General features: G+C 40.4%; 3 protein-coding genes and 6 non-coding genes across 9 annotated transcripts in view; 8 read left to right on the top strand and 1 right to left on the bottom strand.

Annotated features, from left to right (window-relative positions):
* Positions 1 to 1,103: 1,103 nt before the first annotated feature.
* arl5c (ADP-ribosylation factor-like 5C) lies at positions 1,104 to 5,018 on the top strand. Its single transcript, XM_023411012.2, has 6 exons — positions 1,104 to 1,262; positions 1,698 to 1,758; positions 1,868 to 2,015; positions 2,510 to 2,593; positions 3,464 to 3,615; positions 3,804 to 5,018. Exons 1-6 carry the CDS (start codon positions 1,217 to 1,219, stop codon positions 3,850 to 3,852), a joined length of 540 nt encoding a protein of 179 aa, XP_023266780.1. The 5' UTR covers positions 1,104 to 1,216; the 3' UTR covers positions 3,853 to 5,018.
* Positions 5,019 to 5,345: 327 nt separating this feature from the next.
* trnac-gca (transfer RNA cysteine (anticodon GCA)) lies at positions 5,346 to 5,417 on the bottom strand. Its single transcript has one exon. It is a non-coding gene; the product is annotated as a tRNA-Cys (tRNA).
* Positions 5,418 to 7,564: 2,147 nt separating this feature from the next.
* On the top strand, positions 7,565 to 22,569 carry LOC111658463 (plexin domain-containing protein 1-like). Its single transcript, XM_023411011.2, has 14 exons — positions 7,565 to 8,022; positions 15,463 to 15,629; positions 15,904 to 16,047; positions 19,866 to 19,935; positions 20,064 to 20,186; positions 20,488 to 20,606; positions 20,717 to 20,810; positions 20,906 to 21,001; positions 21,126 to 21,207; positions 21,290 to 21,350; positions 21,448 to 21,568; positions 21,697 to 21,732; positions 21,813 to 21,970; positions 22,062 to 22,569. Exons 1-14 carry the CDS (start codon positions 7,944 to 7,946, stop codon positions 22,173 to 22,175), a joined length of 1,464 nt encoding a protein of 487 aa, XP_023266779.1. The 5' UTR covers positions 7,565 to 7,943; the 3' UTR covers positions 22,176 to 22,569.
* Positions 16,176 to 16,247, top strand: trnac-gca (transfer RNA cysteine (anticodon GCA)). The gene has a single exon. It is a non-coding gene; the product is annotated as a tRNA-Cys (tRNA).
* On the top strand, positions 16,954 to 17,025 carry trnac-aca (transfer RNA cysteine (anticodon ACA)). Its single transcript has one exon. It is a non-coding gene; the product is annotated as a tRNA-Cys (tRNA).
* On the top strand, positions 18,053 to 18,124 carry trnac-gca (transfer RNA cysteine (anticodon GCA)). The gene has a single exon. It is a non-coding gene; the product is annotated as a tRNA-Cys (tRNA).
* trnac-gca (transfer RNA cysteine (anticodon GCA)) lies at positions 19,166 to 19,237 on the top strand. Its single transcript has one exon. It is a non-coding gene; the product is annotated as a tRNA-Cys (tRNA).
* Positions 20,325 to 20,396, top strand: trnac-gca (transfer RNA cysteine (anticodon GCA)). The gene has a single exon. It is a non-coding gene; the product is annotated as a tRNA-Cys (tRNA).
* A 666-nt stretch (positions 22,570 to 23,235) lies between the features above and the next one.
* Positions 23,236 to 26,601, top strand: part of lasp1 (LIM and SH3 protein 1) — a 30,557-nt gene continuing 27,191 nt past the window's right edge. Inside the window, exon 1 of the mRNA XM_023410953.2 lies at positions 23,236 to 23,529. Coding sequence (XP_023266721.1) covers positions 23,461 to 23,529 — 69 coding nt within the window. The 5' untranslated portion in view covers positions 23,236 to 23,460. The remainder of the gene's footprint in view (positions 23,530 to 26,601) is intronic.

Here is a 26,601-nt window from a genome sequence, read left to right as displayed (position 1 = left end):
CATCCAGGATTGTCTTTAAAAGTTTTTATATTTAAAGTAAAAAGGAAATGACAACTACACACAGAGTTATACCTAATGGCTGATGCACTCAAGTTTAATACCCTAATGTCAGGAGGAGGAGTAACACTGTGGCTAGGACAGAAAGCTAACATGGAGAAAAGACAGAGCAGAGCAGATGAAATCAAAATATTAATACCAGCACAGCGGAGTCACAGAAACACTGAGGATGAGCAGGGAAAATGAATGAATATATTTTCTGAACATTAGGTTCATCTCCTGACATTTATCATCTTGAATCTTATGGGTTAGAGCAAAAATCTCTTAATTATGTCAGTGAAGAGGTTCTTAATATGCACATATGTTGTTATTATTATTATTATTATTACTGTTGTTATTATTATTGTTGTTATTATTATCATCATTATTATTATTATTATTATTATTATTATTATTATTATTACTATAAGGTCTTGGAAAATACCTGGACATATCTGAACGGTTGAATGGAAAGCACGGGGGAAAGTACTTTCCATACCCAGTTTTGCTTTCTGTTGCTTCATAACAATGTTCCCGTGACACAGAGAGAAGAAAAAAAAACTGTTTCACTTCTTCTTCCAAATATGGATTATACAAGTGTGAGTCATCAGTTGCTTTTGACGTACTCAGTGAAGTTTTAAGGAAACGTTTTTGTTCATCTGTTTATTCATGTTTGCTTGTTTGTTTTTAAATCCATCAGTTAGGGAAAAATATCGTTGGTACAATAAACAAATATCCAGCAGGTACAAGCTAAAGATAAAGCAGTAACAATAAAGAAGCACTAAAGAAAAGCGCTTCAATAGCTTCTACACACTCATATGTCAAGTAAATAGAGTAGCCTATATCGTAACTTAAATGTCTTGTGTTTGGTTTCTTTATGGTCATTTTGGTTCGGCACTTAATTAACAACCTCTCACAGCAATAAAAAAATACGCATCTGTCCTCATGTCCACCTCTGCTTAAATTCAGACGTTTCCCACAGCACTTGAACGCAGCGTTACTATGCCCTTTGTCCTTGACTGACTGAAAAATACCATTTTCTTGAAGCGCCGCCCACCGATGCTGAAACTGATATTAGACGTGGGAGTAAAGCTCGTCTGACAGTCAGCTGTTAACACACACTGAAGTTTGCCCTAATTGGATTTATAGTTTATTTATCACACACACACACTTGTTGGACATGGGCTTCCTGCTGACCAAGATGATGGCTGTGTTCGGTGACAGAGGTGAGACTCTCTTTTACACAGTTTACACAGTTTCTGTTTTGCAGCTCTCAGGAACTGAGACAGTATATGTTGGTTGTAATTACAATAAGCTTGTTTTCCTACTGCTCCTCACACGTTCTGCTTTTTATATTTTCCACTGTGATGTTTTATCACTTTATTAAAAGACATTTCCTTTTACTCTGACTGACGTGCAGTAAAACTAAGACTGTTAAAGCCCTAAAGAAGGCTATAGATAACCTGACTTGAAACCTGTGTTTTAGTGGTATTAATGGTGATGTAATAACTTCACTGCTGTTCTGCTCGGTACAGCACAGTCCTGCACCTGTCTCTATCTTATCCGTGTGTCCTCTGATGAGTTTAAACTAATTCTGCAACTCAAGATAAGACTGTATTCAAGAGGGGAAAACCAACCAATGTTTTAATCTTTTCCTGCAGAGCACAAAGTCATCATTTTGGGTTTGGACAATGCAGGAAAGACAACCGTCCTCTACCAGTTGTAAGTGCTTTGGCTCCAGTAGGGTCATATAAACTTGCATCAGCTTCATATCATCTGTACTCCTCTTTCTACCCCATGTTAAATGTTTCTCTCTTTCCCACTTGTCCAGCCTGACAAAGGAGGCCGTCCAAACATCACCCACCATCGGCAGCAACGTTGAGGAGATCATCGTACGTAAAACACATTTCCTGGTGTGGGACATCGGAGGACAGGAGAACCTCCGAGCCACCTGGAACTCGTACTACTGCAACACAGAGGTATGGACCACTCTCTGTAGTCAGCTCCTCTATCTATACTGTATGTGCAGCGCAAGACACAAGATACAGAAATCGAAAAGGATCATAAAAGTCAGAAACCTAACGTTTTGCTGAAGGTGTAAAACCTGCACATTTAAGTTTGGACAATTTTTTTCCCAGAAACACCTGAAAATCTTAGTTTTCAAGCTCTAAACAAGAACATTGATCCTTTAAAATTCAAAATATATAAATAATAGTTGACATTGGAGGCTGTAACATCTGATATTCAAGAGTAAAGACGAGCAGTATAAATGTTTATAAGTGAGTGCTGACTGAGCTGCTGCACATTAACCTACAATGGCTCCTTGCTATCATCCTCTGCTCCTTGTATTGATAAAGCCTGTAACTTAGCACTGTTACATAAGCGATTACAGTCACTGATGATGTGCTCTGATAATGTGAGATATACAGTTGTGTGCTAATATTTGTGTCTCCTGTGTGTTGTGGTTGTTCAGATTGTCATTGTAGTTGTGGACAGCACCGACAGGGAACGTCTGACTCTAACCAAAGAGGAGCTGCACCAGATGCTCGCGCATGAGGTACAAAGACCCCATGTTTATAGACCCCAGCAGGGTATAAACATTTAATAAACAGTACATATTATAATGTAGTTAGAAACAGAAAACAGCTTCTAATAATGAATTACTATATAATAAAACACGGTTGTATTTATATAGAATTAGATAAGTCCTACAGGTAACACTTACCCTAACCCATTTTAAAGCAGTATACACACATTTAATAAACAGTTTATAACACAGTATAATTTTGTTGTAATTGTAGTGTAAGACATATTTTATATGATCACAACTGTTTCACTTTATTATCTGTTCATTTGTTCATCAAAGTTGTTGACAGATACATTAATAGACACATAAGTCTCATTACAACTACATGACAGTGTATTATAAACCATTTAATAAATGCTAATTAAGGGCACAGTTATAATACTGTATTGATGAATATTTTAAAATATGCTTTTAAATTATACTGCTTAGAAATCATAAATAAGAGAGGTTTGTTTTTTTTTTTACTACTCATTACACAGGATTTTAGCAGAATAATGAACCACTTTAGTTTAAATGCTCCCTTAGCGTAAAACCATTTTGCTTTTCGGTGAAACTGCCCATGTCTGTCATTTTTGTTTTCATGTTTGAGACACACACCTGCTTTCAGTAGTTAATTGCACCATAGCTTCCAAACCCATGACACAACATGATGAGGAAGTGTCAGCGTAGACTGTGTTAGTCAGCGTGTTGTCATGTTTTCTGCTGAGGTGACTGTTCTTTGTTCTCAAAAATGTGACGTAGGGACAGACTTAAAGTTTCCACATGAAACTATTTCAGCTCTATAGAAACATCGACACTGAAAGCAGCATTGGTGACCCATGTTCTCTTATTTTGATGTAGGACCTACGGAGTGCAGCCATTCTTATTCTGGCCAACAAACAAGATGTGAAGGGCTCGATGACGGCGGCAGAGATCTCCCAGTTCCTCACACTCAACTCCATCACGACACACTCTTGGCATGTCCAAGCCTGCTGCGCCCTGACAGGAGAGGGGTGAGTCTAACACACCTCACACTCTCTTTTTCTGCCTGCTATTATTGTGCATGAGTCAGTCCTTAAAGTGACTAATACAGCCAACAGCAAAATACTTTTACAAACATCACCATGTGCTAGAATCACCTCTTTATTCTACATCTCCTCAGTTCTAAACGTGCTTCTCTCTCTCCTCTCTCTCCCTGAAGTCTGCCTGCCAGTCTGGACTGGATGAGGTCTCGGGTTGTGGCAAACTGAAACGCCGTCCAGTGGATCAAACTTCCTGAATCTGAGCCAACCTCAAAGGCGCTGCACAGGCCACAGTGCCAGGGTTATTTACAGTGTTTTAGGCAGAGTCCTGTGAAGATGGCATCTGTGGTAGGGCCTGCACCACCACACCTACAGAACAGTACATCCTGTAGGTACATGCTCTACTGAGGCTGGGCCTCAGCGTGGCTGAGCGATAAAGCAACCTGAATGATATCAGGAACCTGGATCTTGAAGAACTCCTCAATAGCTCTGTGGTAGTTTGACTATATTTCAGGAATCTCTGTTTCTCAGTTGTGTTAATGAGGAAGTGCTCAGTGAGAAAGTGTTTTGTGTGCATTTACCGCAAGTTTCCTTAAGTGGCCCATGTGTAAACAAGCACCATTTTTACCCAAGATATCCTGGCAGTCACATCACATTCCTCTTTGGTTTCATTCACTGGGGTTAAACAAGTGACAACAATACCTTACTTTACTGAACTGTAAAGTTAAGATATTGCTGATTCATTACCCACACTGAATGACACTTAAGTCAGCATCTGGGAAACAAGAAGCAGGTAGATCACAGATGATAAAGTTTATATTTTACAAGTGTTGTTTTTTTCTCATATTTCAATTTAACTAGGGCTATCTGGGGCTGTTAAATAGCACAGAAACCTTCGAGTGGAATAATAATGATCTCATTTTGACCTCTGGTTGGTGATTGCTATCACTGACTTCTTTCTTTCTTCACATGCCTTAGCTACTTCCACATTGTGTACCTCACCAGTTACAAAACAGGTTTTGAATAACAAGTGAGTTAGTAGCTGCCTATCCATAAACCTCTATGGAAGACAATGCTGTAACTAATGAACAAGAAGAAACTAAACCAAATGCAGTTGCTCCTGTGGTCTTCAATTCTCACAAACTATGGGATACAAGTCAGTGCCTGGTGAAAGAAATTATATTTTATGCCAGAGAACAAAAGACCTGTTTTCTTAAACCTAAAGATTTTTTGTAATTTATTTTTTTTTTTAAACAAAGCTCTTGGACTATTTACTGTATATTACAGCAATTTCCTGAACAGGGAAATGAGCTAGCTGCTAATGACGATTAGTCATATTCAAAATGTATATATTGTATTTTGTAATTTCTTAAAATAAATGTTATTGTAAAATATGTGGTGGATGTGTTGTCTATCCTGCAGCTGTAATATTCTTTGAAGGGTGGTTTATGCCTGCAGTTACAGTAAGTTAGTCATTCTTCATCACAGCAGCTCGTTTTAGCAGCACTACAGAAGAAATCCTCTAGTTTTTTACACTTTATTTCTCTGTATTTTCTCCTCATGTTTGTCATTTGAACAATGGAGCCAGGCGGAAGTGTTCTCTTTTCTGACATACAATTATCCTCATAGCAGCTATAAGCGTGGTTTTTATATAGCTGTAAAAATGTCTGTCTCAGTCTCAGGGAGGTAGATTTCATGAAATCCACACAAAACAGAAACCTAGGGGGCATCCGGATTTGAACCGGAGACCTCTTGATCTGCAGTCAAATGCTCTACCACTGAGCTATACCCCCTCACACTCGTCATGTGTCCCATAATGGTATTTAATTCTGATGACAATGTTTTAACTCGTTCATTTTATCGTTATGTATAGTTTTAGCTCGTTTAGCTAGTATACTTTGAGTATAATTTGCCGACAGTCGCTGTATGTAACTGCTTATCTAACATGCAATACATTACTTTTACCATGAGGGGGAGAATGAGCCCAAATGAACTGAAATACTACGACTATTACACGTACGCTCAGTTTATTAGGAACACCTAGCTAAAACTAAGTCACTAACAGTCCTGCAATAAATCCTACTTCGTGAAGGTATTAATTTTCAGTTTGTGTTGAAAATGTTTCACAGAAGTGTTGATTCAACTTACATATCATTTTTGGAAGCTGTAGTTTCTGAATTTAACAGAATACAGCAGTGAAATCTTGTCAAGCGCAATTATTGAACCGCAAAACGTTATTGGCCAAGCATGTCGTCACATAACAAAGATGAAATATATAGACATACAGCTAAACGAAAACATCTAGCTCAACAGATTTAGGCTAACTTAAACATATAGCTATAATGCAGGCAAGAGCTGCAGGACAATGTAAAGAGCTGTGGTAATCCTACAGGGAACAGTCTACTTAACCATCTCAGTGTAATCTAATCCAAGTTGCATAAAAGTGACACACATAACTTTACCTATAGGTGGGTGTTTAAAGCATTTTGGACTGCAGTATTATAAAGTGAAATATAGAGTGAGAGAGAAAAATTTAGATTTTTTTTTCTAAATGTTTGACAGTGGGTTTAAGATTATCTTTATTTCTGTCTAATGAATTCCTGATAGAGAGCTCTGTAGACCTTTTTCACTGCAGACATTCAGGCTTGTCATAGCATGAAAAGCACAGGTGTACATTCAGGTGATAACATTCAGTTTAGGTACATTAGTTCTAGGGTCCTGGTTTTGTGCATGCTGGCTCGCTCTCAAGGATTACTGGGACACTTGGTGGGACTGAGCCAACAAAATAGTTTCACCTGCCTTGACAAGTCATTACGTCTGCAGTGAAAAAGGTCTGTTCCCCTGGATGCATTTTGAGCCACAACTCCAGTGACATCTTGTGATTGATATTGGTAACAACACATCATGCACGCACATGACAATGTGAGATTGGGGTGTTCTAATTTATGTGTAATACAAAATTATTGTCTAAGAAATATCAATTAATACTTTGCCTGTAGAATGAATCAATGTGAAGTTACTGAAATGATCATGCTATATCATCACAGGTGTATATATGCATCTACAAGTTCCCCTTGCCTCTGAACTATGACTCAGATTTTTTGGTCGCTGTAACTGTCCCTCCTGCCTTGTGCTCATGAAGTGAACACGAGGCTTCAGCGGACTGATTTAGACAAATCAAGTGGGTATTTTACAGAGTTACAGTCTTTTCAGAATAATACTCCAGCTTTGTGTGGCCGTCCCTTTGCTGCTCCTGCTGCAGCTCACCATCTGTGGAAGCACAAGGGATCCTAACTTTATGCACAGTAGGTAAAAACATTAATTTTTGGAAAACAAGAGCATGTGAAAGATGTGTATTATTTGCTTGAAAAAGTCAGTATGGCCTCTCTGTGTGGCAACTCCCACCTGCTGCTGTGACGCTGAATGCTGCGTTTGCAGCCTGGATTATTGGACAGGATACTGATGCCTCTCCAGCTGTGACTCCAATAAATGCTCAGCTACCATTTTCTCTGCCAAGGATCCCGTGTTTGCTCTCAAAGCAGATACAAACTATGAAAGTGGTGGCAACGAGAGGCCACAGTGCTTGTAAAGCTTCCTTTTTATCAGTTTTACATACCATAATCACCACTTTTTTACATAGCTGCTGGAAACTAAATAGCAACAAAGAGACTTTTATGTTCCATGTGGGCAACAAAAGAATGTAGTTGTTAGAAAATAGACACAGTGTTTTGAGGAGCTGTAAACAAACTTGACATGGACCATGTAATATCATAACTAGCACTGATTTAAGGGCTGGCAGTGGTAGCATCATGATCTCCATGTCTAATCTCAGATGTCAGATTTCTCACTGTCTTTGCAGCTGGTTTGGACAGGGGGAGGCGCCACACCGCTGCTGTGGAGTGAAACTGCAGTGGATTTTCATACTTACACTTCTCTCACACTGAATGATGCTGTGACACCAGAGAACTAAAGTGGAATCCCAAACAGAGAAATACATTATATGGAAGAAGACAACTCACTGTAAAAGTGTGCAGATGATGGACTTTCTCCTCCCTGCTCCAAAGCCTCATCAGTTGATCCTTGTGCCTCTGTGATCTCCATGACAACGAACGAACAGCACTGAGGAGGAGAGAAAGGCAGTAGTTGGAAGCAGAGCGGTGTGTGGTAGAAGAGTGAGAGTCGGAGGGAAGGAAGAGAGTGACGGGTGGAAGTGGGGAATCGGAGAAAAGTATTTCTGCAAACAGAAGAAGAAGAAGAAGAAGAAGAAGAAGAAGAAGAAGAAGAAGGAGAAGAGAGCAGCCAATCCTTTGTTTCCCAACATGTGGGTCAATTTGGTGATGCTATTCCTCTGTTTCTCCCAAACACAGATGGTTAGAGTTTGGGTCCAGCAGCAAACAGGTGAGCCATGTGTATTTCCCCTCCATCATCACTGCTCTAATCTTTCAAGCATTGCATATGCTCACCGCTACACCAGATACAGGTGTAGCAGCTCTGTCTTCCCGCTTCACCCACTTTTGTCCTGTTTGTACTTTTACTTAATGCTTTGAAGCCTGCGCAATTAAACCCTGCATGCAAATGGTTTTCTCAATTGGTTGCCACAGCCATCTGTCTGTTAGCCCTGCAGCTAAAAGAACAGTTCATGTTCGTATATTAACACTGTGTGCGCTTTTTTGCTATTTTAACTGTAAACCACAGGAATCTGTGTGGAGCAGCAAACGGGCATGGTGCCATGCCCTTTTAATTCTACGCACAAAAGTGAGTGACCTAGTTTACAATAAAGTGCACAATAAAAATACCCTCTTCCACAAGCATGTGACTGAGTCTAAACAACAACCCGCAAACAGCCTGTCTCAGGTTTAAAATTAGATTTGGACTTTGTTTTTCCTATTGCCTCCCTGCTAGAGAATGGAGAGAGGCATTTGTTCATGCATTTATCAGCTGCAATATATTTCTATATATAAATGTGAAGGGATACAGAATGAAATGCAGGAGGTTTGTTTTAATATATTATTCTAATTCTGAGGAAATTGACCTACAAACATCAGTGGTTTATGGCCCATAACAGTTGCTTGTGATTGAGTAGATACAATATAAAGTTGAAAATTGGTAATATATATCATATATTATGAGCTAATATAAAATGCTCATTTATAACAGCATCAAAAAATGATCCAGAGGGTTTCTGCACAGAGAAATGTGTTGCAGATGAAACAGCATCAGCACTGAGGCACTCAGATATGTGCTTGCAACATAAGGGGTCAGCTGTGAGTGCTAACCGAGCAGGTCCTCCTCTCCTTTGCCTAATTTGCTCTTATCTGCCTTGTCACTCAACATTATATACAGCGCAGTTTTGAAAAATTACTTTGGTCCTGAGAGAGGCATCTGCACCATCTGAATCAGACTGTAAAAACAACAGAGCTGAAAATGAAATGTGTACCCGACAATGACCTCAGTGTTTGGCCTCTCGTCTCTTGTCCTGCTGAGAAGTTTGCTTAACAAATAGCCTGAGGCCAATCCAGACGTGTTGGAGCTGCAGGAACGAGACAGAAAGTGAAAAAGATTGTTTTGTGAGATCAAATCATAGATAGGATATTATGGTCTGTGGATCCCAGATTGACTCTTATTTTATAAAAGTCATGTGCAATTTGACTTGTGAGAGCAAAACACACTTGTGTTTTAGGAACAATAAAGTGGCAAGAACAAAAACAGTTATCTGCCAACAGCTGAGCAGCTTATTCGCTGAATTATGCTGTAATTTGGAAGAGGATTTGTATGGGATATGGTTTTGGCTTTTATTCCTTTTTCTTATCAGACAATGAGAAACAGAAATAACGTCTTTGCCTCTTCCATGCAGAGATTTGATTTCACCATAACAGAGGAAAATCAGTGCACTTATGTTTTCTTAACAAGACTTGTCCAAAATTGGAGTCTCTTGTCTTTATAGTTTTATTGTGAAGTGTAACTTTTTGCACCCTTTTAGGGATGTTACCAATTGTATTTGTCATTTTTAAGATTCCTGAGTGTTGTGTATTGAAGGTGTTGTCCATACTGTGTCAGCTGCTCAGTTATTGGCCAAAATACATACTAAGAGATGGACCGCCTTATCAGTTGTCAGGATTTGGTTAAATATGCACATTTCTTTTCTCAGATATGAAGGACATGTGCATGAAACTTATTCAGAGAAAAAAAAAACTGTGGAATTGCACATCTGCAATTCAACCAGGCTCCTTGAAATGAACTATACATATTTATTGTGGGTGATGTTGAGGAATCCATGCCAACTCCTCCAGGAAGGGTGTGTCCTCTCAGACCGCTCTGAGCTGACCGCTCACAGAAAAAGACAGCTAAATGTCGTGGTTTGTTTGGTAGCTTCTAAACCACCGGAGAGAGGTCAGTTTTCTGACCAAAACATCTGCCCCTTTTATTGCCTAAATTTGAAAAAAAGATTTCCTGTTTAACCATACTGGTACTTTTGCTTCGACTTGTCTTCCTTTGCCTCAGAGCTGCTCTCATTGCCTGTTTTTATAACTTTGGCATCTTGAGCACCAACCCCTGTGTGTGTCCTTAACTAAGAGGCGCTTAAACAAAAGACATTTTTCCCACTTTTGCACCCACCAGCACCGTTACATGTTGGCACAGTGTAGCTCAAGTTTGGCTGAGGTGCTGAACATGAACAGTGAGAGGGTCCATCATCTATTCTTAGGCATTATCTTCTAACCGAGGCACCACCCTGTTTTTTTTTTCCAAAAAGCAGAGCAGATTAACAAAACAAATCAAGGTCTCGATATCGATTCATCACTTCGGTATTCTGTTGCAATCTACTCCCTTTGGATTTTTATTTAATCAAATACATAAGAATTTATGAGAAGACAAGTTTATTAAATCAATGTGCACTGCATGAGGCTGCAGGATGAGCACTTTTACTTTGACATGCTGATGACATGTCTGTGCTCTTATTTAATTAAGATTTTGAATGCTGGGGATTTCAGATCTGAATACTTCTTCCACTAATGCACTCGAGGCAAGTTTATTCATATAGCACATTTCATACTCAGAGGCACTTCAAAGTGCTTAATGTAAAAATAGATAAAAAAGAACATAGGATAGAAAATTAAAAAAAAAAGATTAAGAAGTATGAATGCATAAAAAAGAATAAAAACAATATAATACATTTTTTAAAAAGTCAGTGCATTTAAGAATCAGAGTGCATTTATCAGCAGGTTCAACAGAGGAAACTAGTGTTGTTTATATTTATTTTATTTAATAATAACACAGTTCAGATATTACCAAGAATATCAGAATGGTAGAGTACACAAGTTTAAAAAAGTGGGTTTACTTTTTTCATTATACTTAATGTACTGTTTTGTATGAACTGTTATGGGATACTCAGCAGTAGGAGCAGAGCTTGGAGTATGTGCGATCCAGTGAATAATTCAGACAGGAATGGACGAGTGCAGAGTGAGTTTTTGTCAGTTTATCCTGGACAGCTGAGACAATATAACTGTTATGGTTATCTGCCAGTGATTTCAATACTACTGGCTGGGGGAGCAATGACCTGAGTAGATATTATAAGCCACAACTTCATATTCAGCGTCTGCACCCCTCCCAGCTTTTATAAACCAGACTCTGTTTATCTGCTGCACTGCAGACCTCAACAACTCTGCGCACATCGTCTCTCTTCTTACCTCATAGATGCCGTAACAGGGTGGATCCTACGCTCAACAATCACACATCTAGGTTTAATATATGAGCTGCCACGAACACATTGACGCACTACTTAATTGAATCAAAGGGTGGAGAGAAACACTCGTGAACAAATACAATGAGCTCCCTATGAGGTCAAGACGTTTGGCCTGTCACTTCACAAACTTGTTAAATGAGGCATTGTAGCCTTGATGGCTGTGGAAGACATCAGTGTTATAATTGTGTGAATGCAGAGTGATGTCTAACACAGGCCTCACCAGCCAATGTCCCACATGTCTGAAACTTAGGGACTGTTGAGGGACTGTTTCCCTCCCACGCTGAGGACACAAATCCGGGCATCAAACCAACGTCGTCTACCATTACACTGGTGTAAGAGGAGCTTCACTGGGTGCCGGTGCCCATAGGAACCTGTTTGAGGTTCATGGAAAATAAGCCATATTCAATATGTCGTATTTAATATTCTGAAATGTGTTTTCTTGTTGATTATACGTTTGAGCTGAGGCTGCCTGCTGCAACTACTTTCTGACTAACAACGAGCATCTTCTAAAACTTCACTGAGGAAGTTCTGTCTGTTCACTGTCTCATTAACGTGCCAGTAAAAGTATTGTAGAGGAGTGGGAGGTATGTCTGCATGCAAGAAAACTCTCTGCTGTCATTAATTAGGCTTAAAACATGTATAAAACGGCAGATGTTCAAGTTTTCTTTTGAAAAACTTAGTTCAGGTGGTTAGAAAAATGAGTTACGTTCACTTTTCATGTCCATTTAGACACAAATAAAATAGACACCTTGAGTTATAATGTGGGTCTGGCTTTAATCGTCATAATTTGCAAACATTTTATTGAATGTGCACCCACATGCTATAAATGTCTCTACCCTCAACCATCTTTACAAAGTCTGAGATGTTTTATATCTTTGCATTAAGTTTCACACACGCACATCCTCCACCAGGATGAGTCAGAAGCAAAAAACTGTGCTGGCAAAATGTTCTCAGCCATGTCACAAGCAAACTGTTTCAAAATTAAAATAATCTGATATAATTAAGATAGGACTACAATGTTAGTGCACTGCATGGGAGTTGGGATCCAAACTTGGATAACCTTTACTCCAAAAGCTTAAAGAAAACCTCAGACACTTGATCAATAGTCAAAATAGATGCCAATTAATTTTCGGCACCATTTTAGTACTGGCTGATTTCTGGGAAATGAAATGAAATGAAACTGCCATGTATTGTGCTGGCGTCCAAGAACAAGTTTTTTGCCTTCGTCTGGCATCCCATAACAGCCCAACCATGGGTTGGGATATCATTACTATTTATTTGAATCAGGTGTGTAGGACAGAGCTGCAACACTGCAGGAGCGCGGCACCGATCAAATTAAGTGTTTTTCGTGTCAAATATTCCTGAAAATCCCATTTGAGCCAGTCACCTACGGTCACCACTGCATAGTGATCTTTTAAGCAGCAGGCGCAGGAGTGGTGGAGTATCTGAATCTGAATCCGGTGGTTCGTGTAACATTGAAGGCAGGACAGACACTGGAGTTAGCATGACCTGAAGAGCTAGCAAACACAAAACAGAGAAAACGGATTTTAACTCAAAGTTATCGTGTGTTTGAGCTTGGGCTTCCTAACCGGACCACTGGAGCCCCGGTAGAGTCGCCCTGCTCAGTTTTTATCTGCTCAGTTGCCGAGACTCCCGCCATGAAGACACCGGAGCAGCAGAGACCAACTCTTCGCGGCAGCCGGGCTGACCACACTCACGGTGTTTCTGTCGGGAAACTGAACATGACGGAGTGACGCTCTTGGCTTTTTTTGTTTGGTAAACGTTCCCAGCGCCACAAAAACCTCCTGTGGTTCACTGAAAGCCACATACAGAGGAGAAAACAGCAAACGTTGGGCACAGGAGGTCATCCTCATTTAGGGTTAGGTACGACACCCCGAGAAAAGAATGTGTCGTCCCGGGGTTTATATAGTCTGCTTGTGACGTCACTGCCGTGTCCCGTAATGTACCTAAAAAAGCCGCAATCACCGTAATATTATAGATGACAATGTTGTGATATATAATAACAGCTGATACTTTTCACGTCTCATTCCCACAGTTGCATGTACATATTAATTTTTTAAAATATATTTCTGCTGACTTAACATGAAATAATCATGTCAAGCTGTTATTTTTATGTCATTTTAACAGTCCTGAACATTTGTGTGGACTTATATAATACAATACAATAGTGCTTCTGTCAGTAAGTCATCGACTCCCTCCTGGTTTCTATATTTTAAAACATTCTTTATCTGAATGAAAGCAGCCTGGAGGTTGTTGTATCTGCCAAACTTCCCCCTCTACAATGTATGATATGATGCTACCCTGGCAACCTGGAAACAGATATCAAACAGGCTGCCAGAAATTTGGGATTCATGTTCAACAGAGGTCTGAATGTTGCTTAGTATTAGTTGTATCATATCCAGAATAAGGTCACTTCAGTTTGTTCATGCCTTTTTTGTTAAATTTTTAAACAGCAAGTATTACTTGCCACATATTGTATATATTATACGCTTGTCTCTCATCACAAATTCTTGGATGTTTTTATGAACCACAAAAAGTTTTTATCAACTAGCTTGTGGAGATAGAGGAAGTATGATTGGAAAAATTTTAACACAACTGTAAACTCTGAAAACTGTTTTTAAAAACTTGCTCTAAAAGCAAACTTGTTCCTGCATCTGTGATACAGAGCAGAGTAGATTTGTTTTGTGGAAGCTAAATATATTTTTCAATTTCTCAGATTTTGCAGTCTTCCAGAATAATTGATTAATTATGTGTTCTTTGATCATTTTATTTTACACAAGATAACTCTGCAAGTATGTTTAAAAAGAGCTAAGCATATAAAAACATAGCCGCATTACCATACTTACTTTCTAGTTCCTAACATTATTAGGTTACAGTTCATCTGAGCAGGTGCTGAGGCTTTCACTGATGGCTATCCTGACCATGTTTCTTCTAATGCAATATTTATTTTATTTTCTATTTTTTTCCCTCATAAGTGCACAACTTTCAGTGCATGCTTTAGGCCTATACACCAAGAGAGAGGATGTCAGTGTGAATCTGTTGTAGCAGAAAGGTCTGGACTGGATTTACACTACCCCCCATTGACCTCAGCAATAACAAAATGGCAGACTAACAGCAGCACTGCAGAGGTGTGTTCACTTGCTGAATATAAAATTCAATAATATAAATAACGGATGTAAAACAAGCTTAGTTCACTGCTGCTGTTATATAACTGAAACTTAAATTAACTGGTATTTCTATATATTCTGCCCCCAGCAGAATGTCTTACAGTCTGTCTGCAGTCCTCTCTCAGTGTCCAGTCTTTAGAGCTGTGTGAATAAGTGGTGCAGTGGATGTTAGTGACAGACTTTTAAAGTAAATCTAGAGAAACTACAAAATATTTCTTCCTCCTCTTTGGGACACCTCTGGCTGCTGGCGCCCGTGGCAGCCACGTAGGTGGCCTATGCCCAAAGCTGGATCTGCTTCCAAGACTTGGTATGAATGTGAATGTGCCAGGCAGCAGACATGCATTTTCAACAATCCATAGAATATCACAGTGTGGTGCAAAAGTAAACTCCAAACATCTACTAGAGAGGAACTTCCAGCGTCAGTGCGGCTTTGACCCACAGACTCTATTTTATTCTTTGAATATATGGCTCGAGAGAAAGCCAACCCGCCCCAGTTTGCTTACCAAATGTGGTTTACACTGTTTGTAGGACTTGACAATTCCTTCTGAGAATGGCTAAGTGTTATTTGTATTGTTCTTGCCTTCATTCAACAGCGGCTTCAGCTCACGAGGCTGAGGCTGCAAGCAACTTGTAATTTCTCGTTAGGCTGACTAACTGAGCTCTGAGCCACAACTATAAACATCATTCTTAAGAGTCTGAGCAAATTTGGCATCGGATATGTTTCCCAGCAGTGTGTGGTACTGCTGCCAGGGTACAAATACAAGCTTTGGTGTACTTTTGTTTCTCTATTAAAATTGAAGTGTGGAAATCCGTGGATTTAGAAGTTGAAAGGTGAGTTGCAAGTGCTTATGTCATCGTATCCCATAATGACCAGAACATACTAACACAATGTTAATTCTTTTTTGACAGATGATTTTTACAGTGGTATCTCACAGCAGCGTGAAGGGTCGACTGAAGGTGACAGTCATCCTCACAGAGCCCAGAGGTCATCCTCAGGCCACGCTATGATGAGCAGGGCGGTCTCGGGTGGAGGGCTAACCATCGACACCCTGCCAGAAAACATGACACGCGTAGTGGTGAGTGTTGCACCACAGTGTTTCTTGTGACTGTAATGGTTTGTGGCATTTATTATGTTTCTGGCTTTTGACATGTTCTGTTTGTTTTAGTTGGAGTCAAACACTGCCCTCTTTTGGAAAGCAAGTTTTTCTCTTTTCCACTCACTTGGAGAAGCATATGGCAGCATGTGATTAAACCGTGTTCGCAGTGAACTCTTGATGCCTCTATGACACACTCTATGAACACAGTCACACCATTACACCCGCTGATCCTCTGTGGTTCTCTGTCTGGAAGGAGGATTCTGGCAAATATTACACGTGGCGTAGCTTTGGCCCTAAGGACCGGCGCACACAGGACCTATGGGTAGACATGAATGACGTCCGGCACGGCCAAGTTAGAGTCCATGGCATTCTGTCAAATTCATACAAACAGGCTGTGGTGAGTCTCACACACACACAAAACACGTGTACTCTCTTACCTTCTTGAGTAGTTATTCATAAAAAAGAAAATGATGATGGATTGTAATCTACTAAGGCTTGAATGAGAGTTGATTCCTTGTTGGAACAGGGGGTATAGCTCAGTGGTAGAGCATTTGACTGCAGATCAAGAGGTCCCCAGTTCAAATCTGGGTGCCCCCTGCTTCATGAAAACACGTGAGGTGCCTTGTCTTGTACAATCATGTGTGCTTTTAAAACCCCTGAAGAGGCCTGCTGTTAGTCACTCACAATATGGACAGATAACACTGTAAAGTTTCCAAATATCTGTAACAACCGTTGACATAGCAGAATGCGTTATTCCGAACTCCTTGGTCAGAAGCGTTGCCTAAGTGGCAACACTGCTCCAGCTTTATGCACTAAGACAGCAGATGATCCTTTATATTTTTAAAGGAGAGATGGCTGAACTGAAAACGATCTGAAACAGATATTGAGTTAACAAATGAATGCACACACTTCTAAATTTATTTGTGAGAAGTTTACATTTTTATTTAAAGTCTTTTGATTGGTAAGCCTGTTGTACTTACTTTCTAAAGTCAGATCTCTATTATCATCATATTAGCATCCTGTATGTTCACACACGGCAGAATGCAAAGATCCTGTTTTGATAGCAACATCTATTATTCCTGTGTCCTTTGTGAGAGAGAGAGCAGCATCTACACAAAGTAGTGCACACTAACTGAGCACATAGTGAGTAACTCTTTATCTATCAAATGATTTATCATTCAAAATGTATGTGAATAAGAGAATTCAATCTGAAACCTGACTAAAGATACAACTCTTTTGTTTTCTTTGTAAAAAAATTTAATTAATATGCTTATTATCAGATTGTTTTTTGTAATATGTCAAAGGGGGTATAGCTCAGTGGTAGAGCATTTGACTACAGATCAAGCGGTCCCCAGTTCAAATCTGGGTACATGTGTGATGTTGTACATACATGTGTGATGTTGTACATACATGTGTGATGTTGTACATACATGTGTGCTTTTAAAACCCCTGAGGTGGTCTCTCTGCCTGTTGTAAGTCACTCACAGTTTGGACAGATGAAAAGGTTTCCAAATACAACAACTGTTCTCATAGCACAATCCTTGTAGTGCAATACTGTTCCAGTTTTATGCACTAAGACAGCTGTTGATTCTTCACATTTTTAAAGGAGAGATGGTTGAACTTAAAGATCTGAAACTGACATTGAGTTAACAAATGAATGCCCGCACTTCTAAATTTATTTGTAAGTTATTTTGATGGATAAGCCTGTTGAACTTACTTTCTAAAGTCAGATAAAATGTGGAGGCAAACTTTAATGTCTGTCTTCATCATAATAGCATCTTGTGTGTTCACACAGGCCAGCGTGCAAAGATACTGTTTTGATAGCAAGGTCTATTTTTCCTGTGTCCTTTGTGAGATAAAGTGCTAAAGTGCAGCATTTACACAAAGTAGCATACACAGACCGAGCACATTTAGAGCAGCATTGGTTGTTAATGGGTCCATAATTCTTTTACACATTTTGATCATCTGTCTGGGCTGAGCAGGGCGATGTCACTTTGGTGGAGCATGTGACTGCAGATCAAGAGGTTCCCCAGTTCAACTCTGGGTGCCCCCTGCTTGTGAAAACATACAGCCTGGAAGCTGCTATGCTTATGTGACTGTTTTTGAAACCATGTTTGAGCGAAGAGGTCAAGCTTAGTGCAATGTGGCCCCGATGTACGGACAAACTGAGAGGTCTATTGGCTTTTATGGCAAAAACCATCTTTCCTATTTCCTTGATCAGATAACAAAGTACCCAGGAGCCTGAATTCTTTCTAAATGTTTGTGAATAAGACAAGCAAGGAGAGAATTCAATCTGAAACGTGACTAAAGATATACATGGATTCACTCTTTTTCTTTGTAAGTGAAATATAAAGATTTTTATGCATATGATGATTAGCAGACTGTTTTTGCTGTTTATTATAGGGGGTATAGCTCAGTGGTAGAGCATTTGACTGCAGATCAAGAGGTCCCCAGTTCAACTCTGGGTGCCCCCTGCTAATTTAATTATGTACTATTTGTTTAAACATGAGCAGATTGCTTAAATAACAGCTGTAATCTGTAAATCATCCTTAGAGTGAATTAAGACAAATTTGCATTCTTCCCATTTCCTTTCTATTAAATCTGATCACAATTTCACCATGAAACCATGCAAAACTCATCTTTTCTATGTCCTTGGTGCTAAAGTGCAACACTGCTGCAACTAGGAGCACACGAGTACACAGGCAGCTACTGATTCTGCACTTGTCAAATAAGAGAAGCCTGAAATTTTGCCCTAGCATTTTGTGTTGGGGAAAGCCAGGATGGAATTCGGTCTGAAACATAAAGAAACACTGCTAGGGGAGCTCAGGGACTGGGAGCTGTTGGTACATGCCAAGAGCTAGAGGCCTGCCAGAGGCTGTCAGCACCTGCCCAGTCTCGACCTGTATTGTCCAACACCTGGCACCTGTGCAGTACACACAGCTCACTTTAATACAGAAAGATGTGGTGGATCAGGCACAGGGAAGGAAAAGCTACCTAGGAGGAACACAGATGGACTAAACCCAGGATTCTTGAGTACATTGGATTTGTAGGAACAACCAATCCAGGTTACACAGGTGTAAAAGCAGCAGTTGGAGAAACAGCTCTTACAGCAGATCATGAATGGACGAAGTCAGGAAGGAAAATGTGCTTGCAGTTTAGTATATTTTCATACAGCTAAAGCTGCACTCAAGGGTAATCATTTTTATCAGTGGTTCCAGCTGTCCGACTTCTCCATTGATCTCGAGACTGATAATATGGATTTTGGTTGATAAATCATGGTTTTGTGAATCTCAGTTATTTAGTAGATTATCTGTTTTGGAAAGTTCACATCCAGTAACCTCGATGACCTGCTCCTACATGGCCAAGTTGTGTCTATGTTTTAACTACATCCTTTCAAAATAGTTACATAAGACAAGGAAAAATGTTTATCGCAGAAAGCTGCGACAGAGATTGCTAGTGTACACAGGTGTGTATCTCTATTTTACGATAAGACCAAGTGTGCAGATAGTGATATAGGGGGTATAGCTCAGTGGTAGAGCATTTGACTGCAAATCAAAAGGTCCCTGGTTCATATTCAGGTGCCCCCTCAATGATGTGAAAGAAATGACTTCCAAGCTTCAGATATTTCTAACTGCAAGGACTCACTTTCAGAATAAATGGCTTTCACTTATAAGGAATGGATGTGGAGTAGTGACACCTATGGTGCAGTGGACACTGAGAGTCTGCTGTGTATGAGATTTAATATAACCGACTGAAAAGTAATGCTAGATTATATGCTCCATGCTTTCATGTAAATCCCTCGTGTGCAGGTAGGCAGCAGGAGGACGGGGAACTCACCACTACCAATGAAAACTGAAATGGCTGCTGCTAACAAAAAGAAACAGAGTCTCATTTAATAAAAATCTTAAGAATCATAACTTTAAAGTCTGATGGAGTTACTTAATGTGTAAAAGTGATCTTTCAGGGAAAGAAATTAAACAACAACTTTTCCCAGACTCCTCCGCATTTTGCAGCTTCCTTACTCCAAGTCAAATGCCAACTTCCTGTTTCTCCTCCTCCTTTAGGAGCTGATTAGCACTGCAGAAAAACAACTCACAACATAACCTCATAACCAGAGGCTACAATCTGTGAGTTATGCATTTAGTTTACTTTAAAAAGTGACATATCAACCTATATTAAAATGTCTCCCTCTCTCTGTGTCTACTCTTCTTGCAGCGGGTCGCCCTGTCATTTGACTTTCCCTTTTACGGACATTACCTGAGGCAGATTATCATAGCAACAGGAGGTACACTTTGATTTTCTAACAGATGTTCTAGTGACCTTCCCAGCATATGTTCAGAGCGGGAAAATGTTTTTGCAATGTAACAAGTAGTTCTCAGGTCTTACACAGTTTTCCTATCTGGCCATTTTCAGGTTTTATCTTCACAGGGGACATTACTCACCGTATGCTGACCACAACCCAGTACATCGCCCCTCTAATGGCTAATTTTGACCCCAGCTACTCCAAAGACTCCACTGTGCAGTACCTGGATAATGGTGAGATATTACCTGATATTCAAACATGGTCTTGTTTTGTTCGACTTTTTTACTGAATTCAGTTTTTTTTCTTTGTAAATTATATATAAAGATTTTTATCCTGTAGTCATTACCAGACTGTTTTTGCTGTTTGTTATAGGGGGTATAGCTCAGTGGTAGAGCATTTGACTGCAGATCAAGAGGTCCCCAGTTCAACTCTGGGTGCCCCCTGCTTCTGAAAACATGTGATCTTTGTTTAAACATGATTGGATTGATCTATTATAGAATAAAAGTTGTAACGCCTCACCTTCGCTCTCTTCAGGTGAGGTGTTTGTGGTCCAGTGGGAGAAGGTCATACTCCCTGGCAAAGAGTCAGAAGGAGCCTTCACCTTCCAGGCTGCGCTCTACAAAACAGGAACCATCACGTTCAGCTACAGAGATGTGAGAAACTCACCTTTACCCTCTGCTCTTTGCAGCCTTTCCAAACCTGTTCACTGCTCTTCTATATTGTAATATACATAAGTGGATTTTCTTTTTTTTCTGTTTACCAGATCCCTCTGTCATTAGATGTCATCAGTTCAGCTGAGCATCCAGTGAAGGTCGGTTTGTCTGATGCCTTCATGGTCATGTCTTCTCAATCACCAGGTCAGCAGTAGTAGTGTTCATGTAGGTGCTTTTAGCCACAGCGCTTCCATCCAAAGGTTTTATACATATATAACTCTGAGACATCTCTGACACAGATGCCCAACAGCAGTCGATTTACGAGTACCACAGGGTTGAGATAGACATTACAAAGATCACCAGCTACTCTGCTGTTGAGTTCACTCCACTGCCTAGTAAGTGATCTATACCCATATTAAATCAATGGCAAGACATCAAAATCAGTTTCAATGATTCAGCGTATTTGGATGCGTCGACACAGTCAAACTCTCTCTTGCTCGTCTCTTTCTCTCTGTGCAGCCTGCCTGCAACACGACAGCTGTGAGCTCTGCCTCTCATCCAACCAAACCTCTGGTTGTAGCTGGTGTCATGTGCTCCAGAGGTGAGTGGGGCAATCTGATGGCTCTGGTGTTAATACATGTGGAGGTTTAATGCCTTATGAATATACATTTTGTGTGTTGTAGGTGTTCAGATGGCATGGACAGACACAGACAGGAATGGTTGGACTATGGCTGTTCAGAAGAGGTAGTGCTGGTGCATCAGGAACGAATACCTGCTTACCTGCCTTTTTTTTTTTTTTTGAGAGTAATGCACCTATTATCATTATATTCTGTGTGGGCAGAGCAAAGATGCAACCTGTGAGGATTACAGCAGGGGTGACAGCTCCACTGGTTCCTCTATCACGCCAGAGATCGAGGAGGTGACATTTTTGACTCCTTTGCAAAAAGGCTGTGAAAGTGATGGTGAGGCTGAGCTATTTTTTTGTGTCGTCACAATGTATAGTTCAGTCTAATGTGGGCAGTATTTCACATTTAGATGCTCAAAAAGAGATGACTACATATTAAAATTACTCTTTTCTGTCTTCTTTCAGATGACACTAAACATCATATATTTACCGCAGGCAATGGTGAGTTAATATCCGTATGAGCCTTTATAGTCAAGCTACATGACAGGATTCATAATCATGCATCTTCATCTTTAATACAGATGTGAAGACAGATGCTTCAACCAAGAGTGAAGGGCTGGCTAACACAGGAGTGATAGCCGGGATAGCTGCTGCTCTTGTGTTACTCTTGGTGCTGATACTTGTTGCTCTTTACATCAACTACCATCCTACTGTCACGTCACCACTTTACCTCATCCAGGTGAGCACTAAATATGCCCTTACACCTCCAACTGGAGACAAGCTATTTTTGACGTATGTCCTCATCAAACTTGTTTTTTTCTGCTTTTAAGCGACGCAAGAACTACTGGCCTTCCTGGAAGTTTCAGAAGCAACAGCCCGGTTACACAGAAGTGGAAGGAGAAGGACATGAGAAAGACAGCATTGTTGAAGCTGGACCATGTTGAAACCATGAATGGAAACTTGGAAGATATTTGCATCGAACTGATTTTTAACCACATTCAAACGTGTAGTATACACTTGTCCAAACATTTACATTCCAAAGCCAGTTCAACGTTTGCATTCAGTTTATGATTGCTTTTTTTAAGCTGTTTTAAGTGGCTCCATTGCAAAAAAGATGAAACTTTCTGTTTGGGTAGATTATACCTACCCATAGCTTGATATTAAATGATTTCATTTGAAATTTATATCTCTGTTGGAATAAATAATAGTTGCATTCCACCTTTTTTAAAGTTTGTATAATTTGACTGCAAAAAACTGTGAACTGCATTCCATGACTTTAGATAAACACATAATCTATGATGTTTTACATCAAACAAATAAAGATCTGTGCGTGCTTCAGTTTCAGTTCCTGCTGCTTTTGATGGTGAAGTTAATCTGTTTTAAGTTCCACCTTTTGTTTTGCAAGAACACAATGCATCATATAGTTCCTGATCAGTATATCAGCTTACAAGGCTTATGCTCTGTGTTTTTATCTTAGATTGAGCATTATTAGAATGTTACTGGCACAGGAGAGAAAATCTCGACAGAAAATGCCATGTTTATGGGGATACAGTACAACCCTTTTGTCAGCAGGTGTCATCCTAAACAAATGTATCACATGGACTTCAAGTAGGATTATGCAGTGAACGTGGCAGATGTGTAAAAATGTGATTTGAGATCACTGGATTGGTAAAGCCCCAAAAAACAGCAACAAAAAAAGATGATTGCATGAGTTTGCTATGCAAGCGCAGATGGGACGAGGACAGATATGTTGCACATGCACAAAGGTTGACCTGGATTTCTTCACAGTTACGCAAAACTGAGTGTGTGTTGCATCATTTTCAAATCATACACACATGGTGAAGTCTCGGTTAAATGTGTAAAATGTATAGATGATGTGGTTAAACCTATGAAATAACAATCAGATCTTTCTTCCAAGTAAAAAAAAGTGAACCTCCCACACTACCTCTTCCCTTTCTGCTCGGACACGCGCAGTCGAGGGAGGGAAGGAGGGGGGCAGCGGGAGCGCGCTTTCCGTGTCTGGTTAGTGGACTGACAGCCAGCTGTGCGGCTACAACGACAACAACAAGCTCCTGGATTTGCTACATACAACTAGATTAGTGTTGGTCTGCTACTGATCATAATTGTACACTATAGCTAGTTTTTGACGTGAGTACTCGGCAGCACACAGCTACAACCAGTATCATCGGCGGTTTCTGTGCTAACTAGCAAGAAGAGCATTCCTCCAACATGAATCCGCTGTGTGGCAGATGTAATCTAGTCGTTTACCCCACGGAAAAAGTGAATTGTCTGGACAAGGTAAGGACATGACTAAACAGGCTTACTGTCTATTCTTCTTTTACAAAATGGCCTTAATGAGCCCTCCTCCACTTGCACCCTTACTGAACTCATTTCTACTCTGCTAAAATGACTCATTTCACACATTTTTGTGAATGAATTGAACACCCCAACAGGACAGGTATTTCGCTAGCTAGTCAAGCTAACAGCTAGCTACCGTCTGGGAGGCGATGGCTAAACAGCGCGGACCAGAAACGGAAATTACACCCTATAGTGTAGACATTCTTCTACTTTAATCAACCTGAATTTTAAATAGTTTTATGCAAGACAATGGCTTCAGGCTGCGACATTGATTTACCCTAAACCAGCGCCTCACAGTGCCTCCGACAGCCGAGGCTGGTCTGGGCCTGGCTGGCACTACAGCTTTGAAGGAAACTGATTGATAACGTCTCGGAGCTTTCTCTGAAAAGCGCATTCAGTGGTTGAAGGATTTACCTTACAGATACTAAACGAAAGATGGCTCCGGGGTGTCTTTAGAGAATATTATAGCCCATGCTTTTCGTGTGTACCACTGTTGAATGCAGCGTGGACTGATGTCTGTGTCCAATTCACTGGCTAATCCAAATCAGGGGTGATTAGTTTTCAGTCAAAAGCCTAATCTCAGCCAAGGTGGTAATCTCATCAGTTTTACCCATAGTGATTCAGTCCAGGTCACTCATCCACATGGGAGCAACAATTTGAGTTAACACTGGTGCTGCACATCTTCCTGTGTCCCCTTTAGCTTGGAGGGAGGTAAAAGTGACCATATTGCATTAATTAAATGCTGCTGCAACTTTACAAGAAGATAGGGCATACATGCAACACACTTAACTTGTAAGGTGGGTGGGGTCTTCTTTGCTAGGCATAGGAAGAGCTATGTTTACATAGTTTTACAAAAGCATGGCTTGAGGCAAGTAGATAATTTGTCTAATGGACATCTGAATGGCTATTGAAAATCAATTCGTGTTGAGACGTGCTTATCTGTTGGGGTTGACAGACGAGGAGGATGGAGGAGGAGCACACAAAGCACATTATCCAAAGTAACATCAGCTCTTGATTGGATGCATTCTTGAATGCATCATGACTAATGTTTTCCCAAACTGCTCGGGGCTGGAAATGATTTACCTCCAGAACCTCTCTTCATGCACAAGCGACCCATGCAACCCTAACGTTACAAGTCATGCTAGCTTGTTAGAAGGCTAGTATTGATGAGAACCAATTTGCCACAAGTACACCCTGAATGTGCTGTGGAATCTGGCCTGTAGCAGGGTGCATTCCAGCAGACAGACACTCCCATAAAACGTGCTCTGTCAGAGGCCCGCTGTGCTGTCTCCCTGCTCTTAACCAAGCACAGGAGAGTAGCCTGGCGTCTGTCTTTGCTGCCATTCCGCATCAGCGCTCACCCCTTCAGACACGCCAACACAACCTCCCCTTTTCCTTCTCCGTGGCACACACACACACACACACACACTCGTTTGTTTAAAGCAGCCGAGGCCACATTGGATTTGGATTTTTCCATGTGCTAGGCTAGCTCAGGTGAAGGCAGGACAGCCGAGGGTGCTGCCGCTGCTGCTGCATCGGTATTCTCAGCCACTGATGAATACCTTTTACCTGACAGTCATCTTCTATAATATCTGTCTGTGGAGAGGCTGAGCCACAGAGCCTTGTTTGTCTGTCAGCTGCATTCCAGTATAGCAGGGCTGGGCCCAGCAGAGGGAGCGGGCAGCCGAGCACATGCAAAGACAGGAAGTGAATTTTGGTTGAGGCTCTTGTCGGTGGCGGTTTTTTCTTATTTGTCTTCCTCTCAGTACTTGAGTGCTTTGTTGATAGAAAGGAGTTTAGAGCAAATTTAGAGCATATTTGGCTCAAGTATGAAGCTCATATCTTTCAGAGTAGTTTTTTGTAACTTGAATTGAGGACAACTGTTGAACTGTAGCCAGTAAACCTTGCAACAAGGAAGTAATCCACTATTTTTATTTAACAATGACTAATATGCAAACTTTAACAGCAAAATAGGCTACATTTTGGTAAATGTGGCATATCCAGGAAGTGAAATGATTTGTATGCATGTCTCTTTAAGATTAGTAACAATTATCAGTACTCAGGAAGTGTGTATGTTGAAGATAGATTGAGAGATCTGTGTAGAGGGGTTAGGCTTAAAGCTCATCTCTCACTGAAACACTCGTCTCTGCTAGAGTGTCTGTCTAGTTACTACCTCTACGTGCTGTCTGCATTTTGTATGTCTGCATTACAGATCCTATTTCTTACTGCAGGTAAAGAGATAAAGTCATCCTAAATTACTTCATATGATTTATTAATATTTAACAGTGATATTCAGAAAGTATTCAGACTGCTTCACTTTTTTCACATTTTGTTATCTTGCAGCCTTATGCTAAAAAAAAAACAAAAAAACATTTTTTTCTCATCAATCTACACTCAATATTCCACAATGACAAAGCAAAAAAATGAAAACTGAAATATCACATTGACACAAGTATTCAGATCCTTTGCTTTGACACTTGACATTACGTTTGCTTACATTTCTCTTGATCATGTTTGAGATGCTTCTACAACTTGGTTGGAGTCCACCTTTGGTAAATTCAATTGATTAGACACGCGCCTGTCTATATAAGGCCTCAAAGCTGATGACGCAAAAACCAAGTCATGAGGAGGAAGGAACCTGCAGAGCCGAGACAAGATTGTGTCGAGGCACAGATCTGGGGAAGGCCACCAAAAACATTCTCCAGAGTGGCCTCTCCTCTGTACTGTTTGGTCTCAATTCTAAGTGTCATGTCTGGAGGAAATCAGGCAGCACTCATCACCTGCCCAATACCAATGGTGAAGCATGGGGTTAGGGTTAGGGGTGTTTTTTAGCGGCCGGTACAGGGAGACTAGTCAGCGTTGAGGGAAGACTGAACAGAGCAAAGGACAGAGATATCATAAATGAAAACCTGATCCAAATCTCAGGACCTGAGACTAGGCCGAAGGTTCACCTTCCAACAGGACAAAGACCCTAAACACAAAGTCAAGACAACACAGGAGTGGTTTAGGGAC

Source organism: Seriola lalandi, unplaced genomic scaffold (genome assembly GCF_002814215.2).
Source record: "Seriola lalandi dorsalis isolate HSWRI2012SDOR001 ecotype SW California unplaced genomic scaffold, Sedor1 jcf7180002054443, whole genome shotgun sequence".
Taxonomy (NCBI): Eukaryota; Metazoa; Chordata; class Actinopteri; order Carangiformes; family Carangidae; genus Seriola; species Seriola lalandi.
The sequence above is the reverse complement of the archived record's forward strand: the minus strand, read 5'-3'. Positions and strand labels throughout refer to the sequence as shown.

Bases quoted from the DNA above. Each gene is read 5' to 3' on its own strand.
- LOC111658463 (XM_023411011.2), top strand. From the start codon at position 7,944: ATGTGGGTCAATTTGGTGATGCTATTCCTCTGTTTCTCCCAAACACAG. The intron at 20,607-20,716 runs GTGAGAAACTCA...TCTGTTTACCAG, and splicing joins TCACGTTCAGCTACAGAGAT to ATCCCTCTGTCATTAGATGT. The intron at 21,733-21,812 runs GTGAGTTAATAT...TCTTTAATACAG, and splicing joins TATATTTACCGCAGGCAATG to ATGTGAAGACAGATGCTTCA.
- arl5c (XM_023411012.2), top strand. From the start codon at position 1,217: ATGGGCTTCCTGCTGACCAAGATGATGGCTGTGTTCGGTGACAGAG. The intron at 1,759-1,867 runs GTAAGTGCTTTG...CCACTTGTCCAG, and splicing joins ACAACCGTCCTCTACCAGTT to CCTGACAAAGGAGGCCGTCC. The intron at 3,616-3,803 runs GTGAGTCTAACA...CTCTCCCTGAAG, and splicing joins TGCGCCCTGACAGGAGAGGG to TCTGCCTGCCAGTCTGGACT.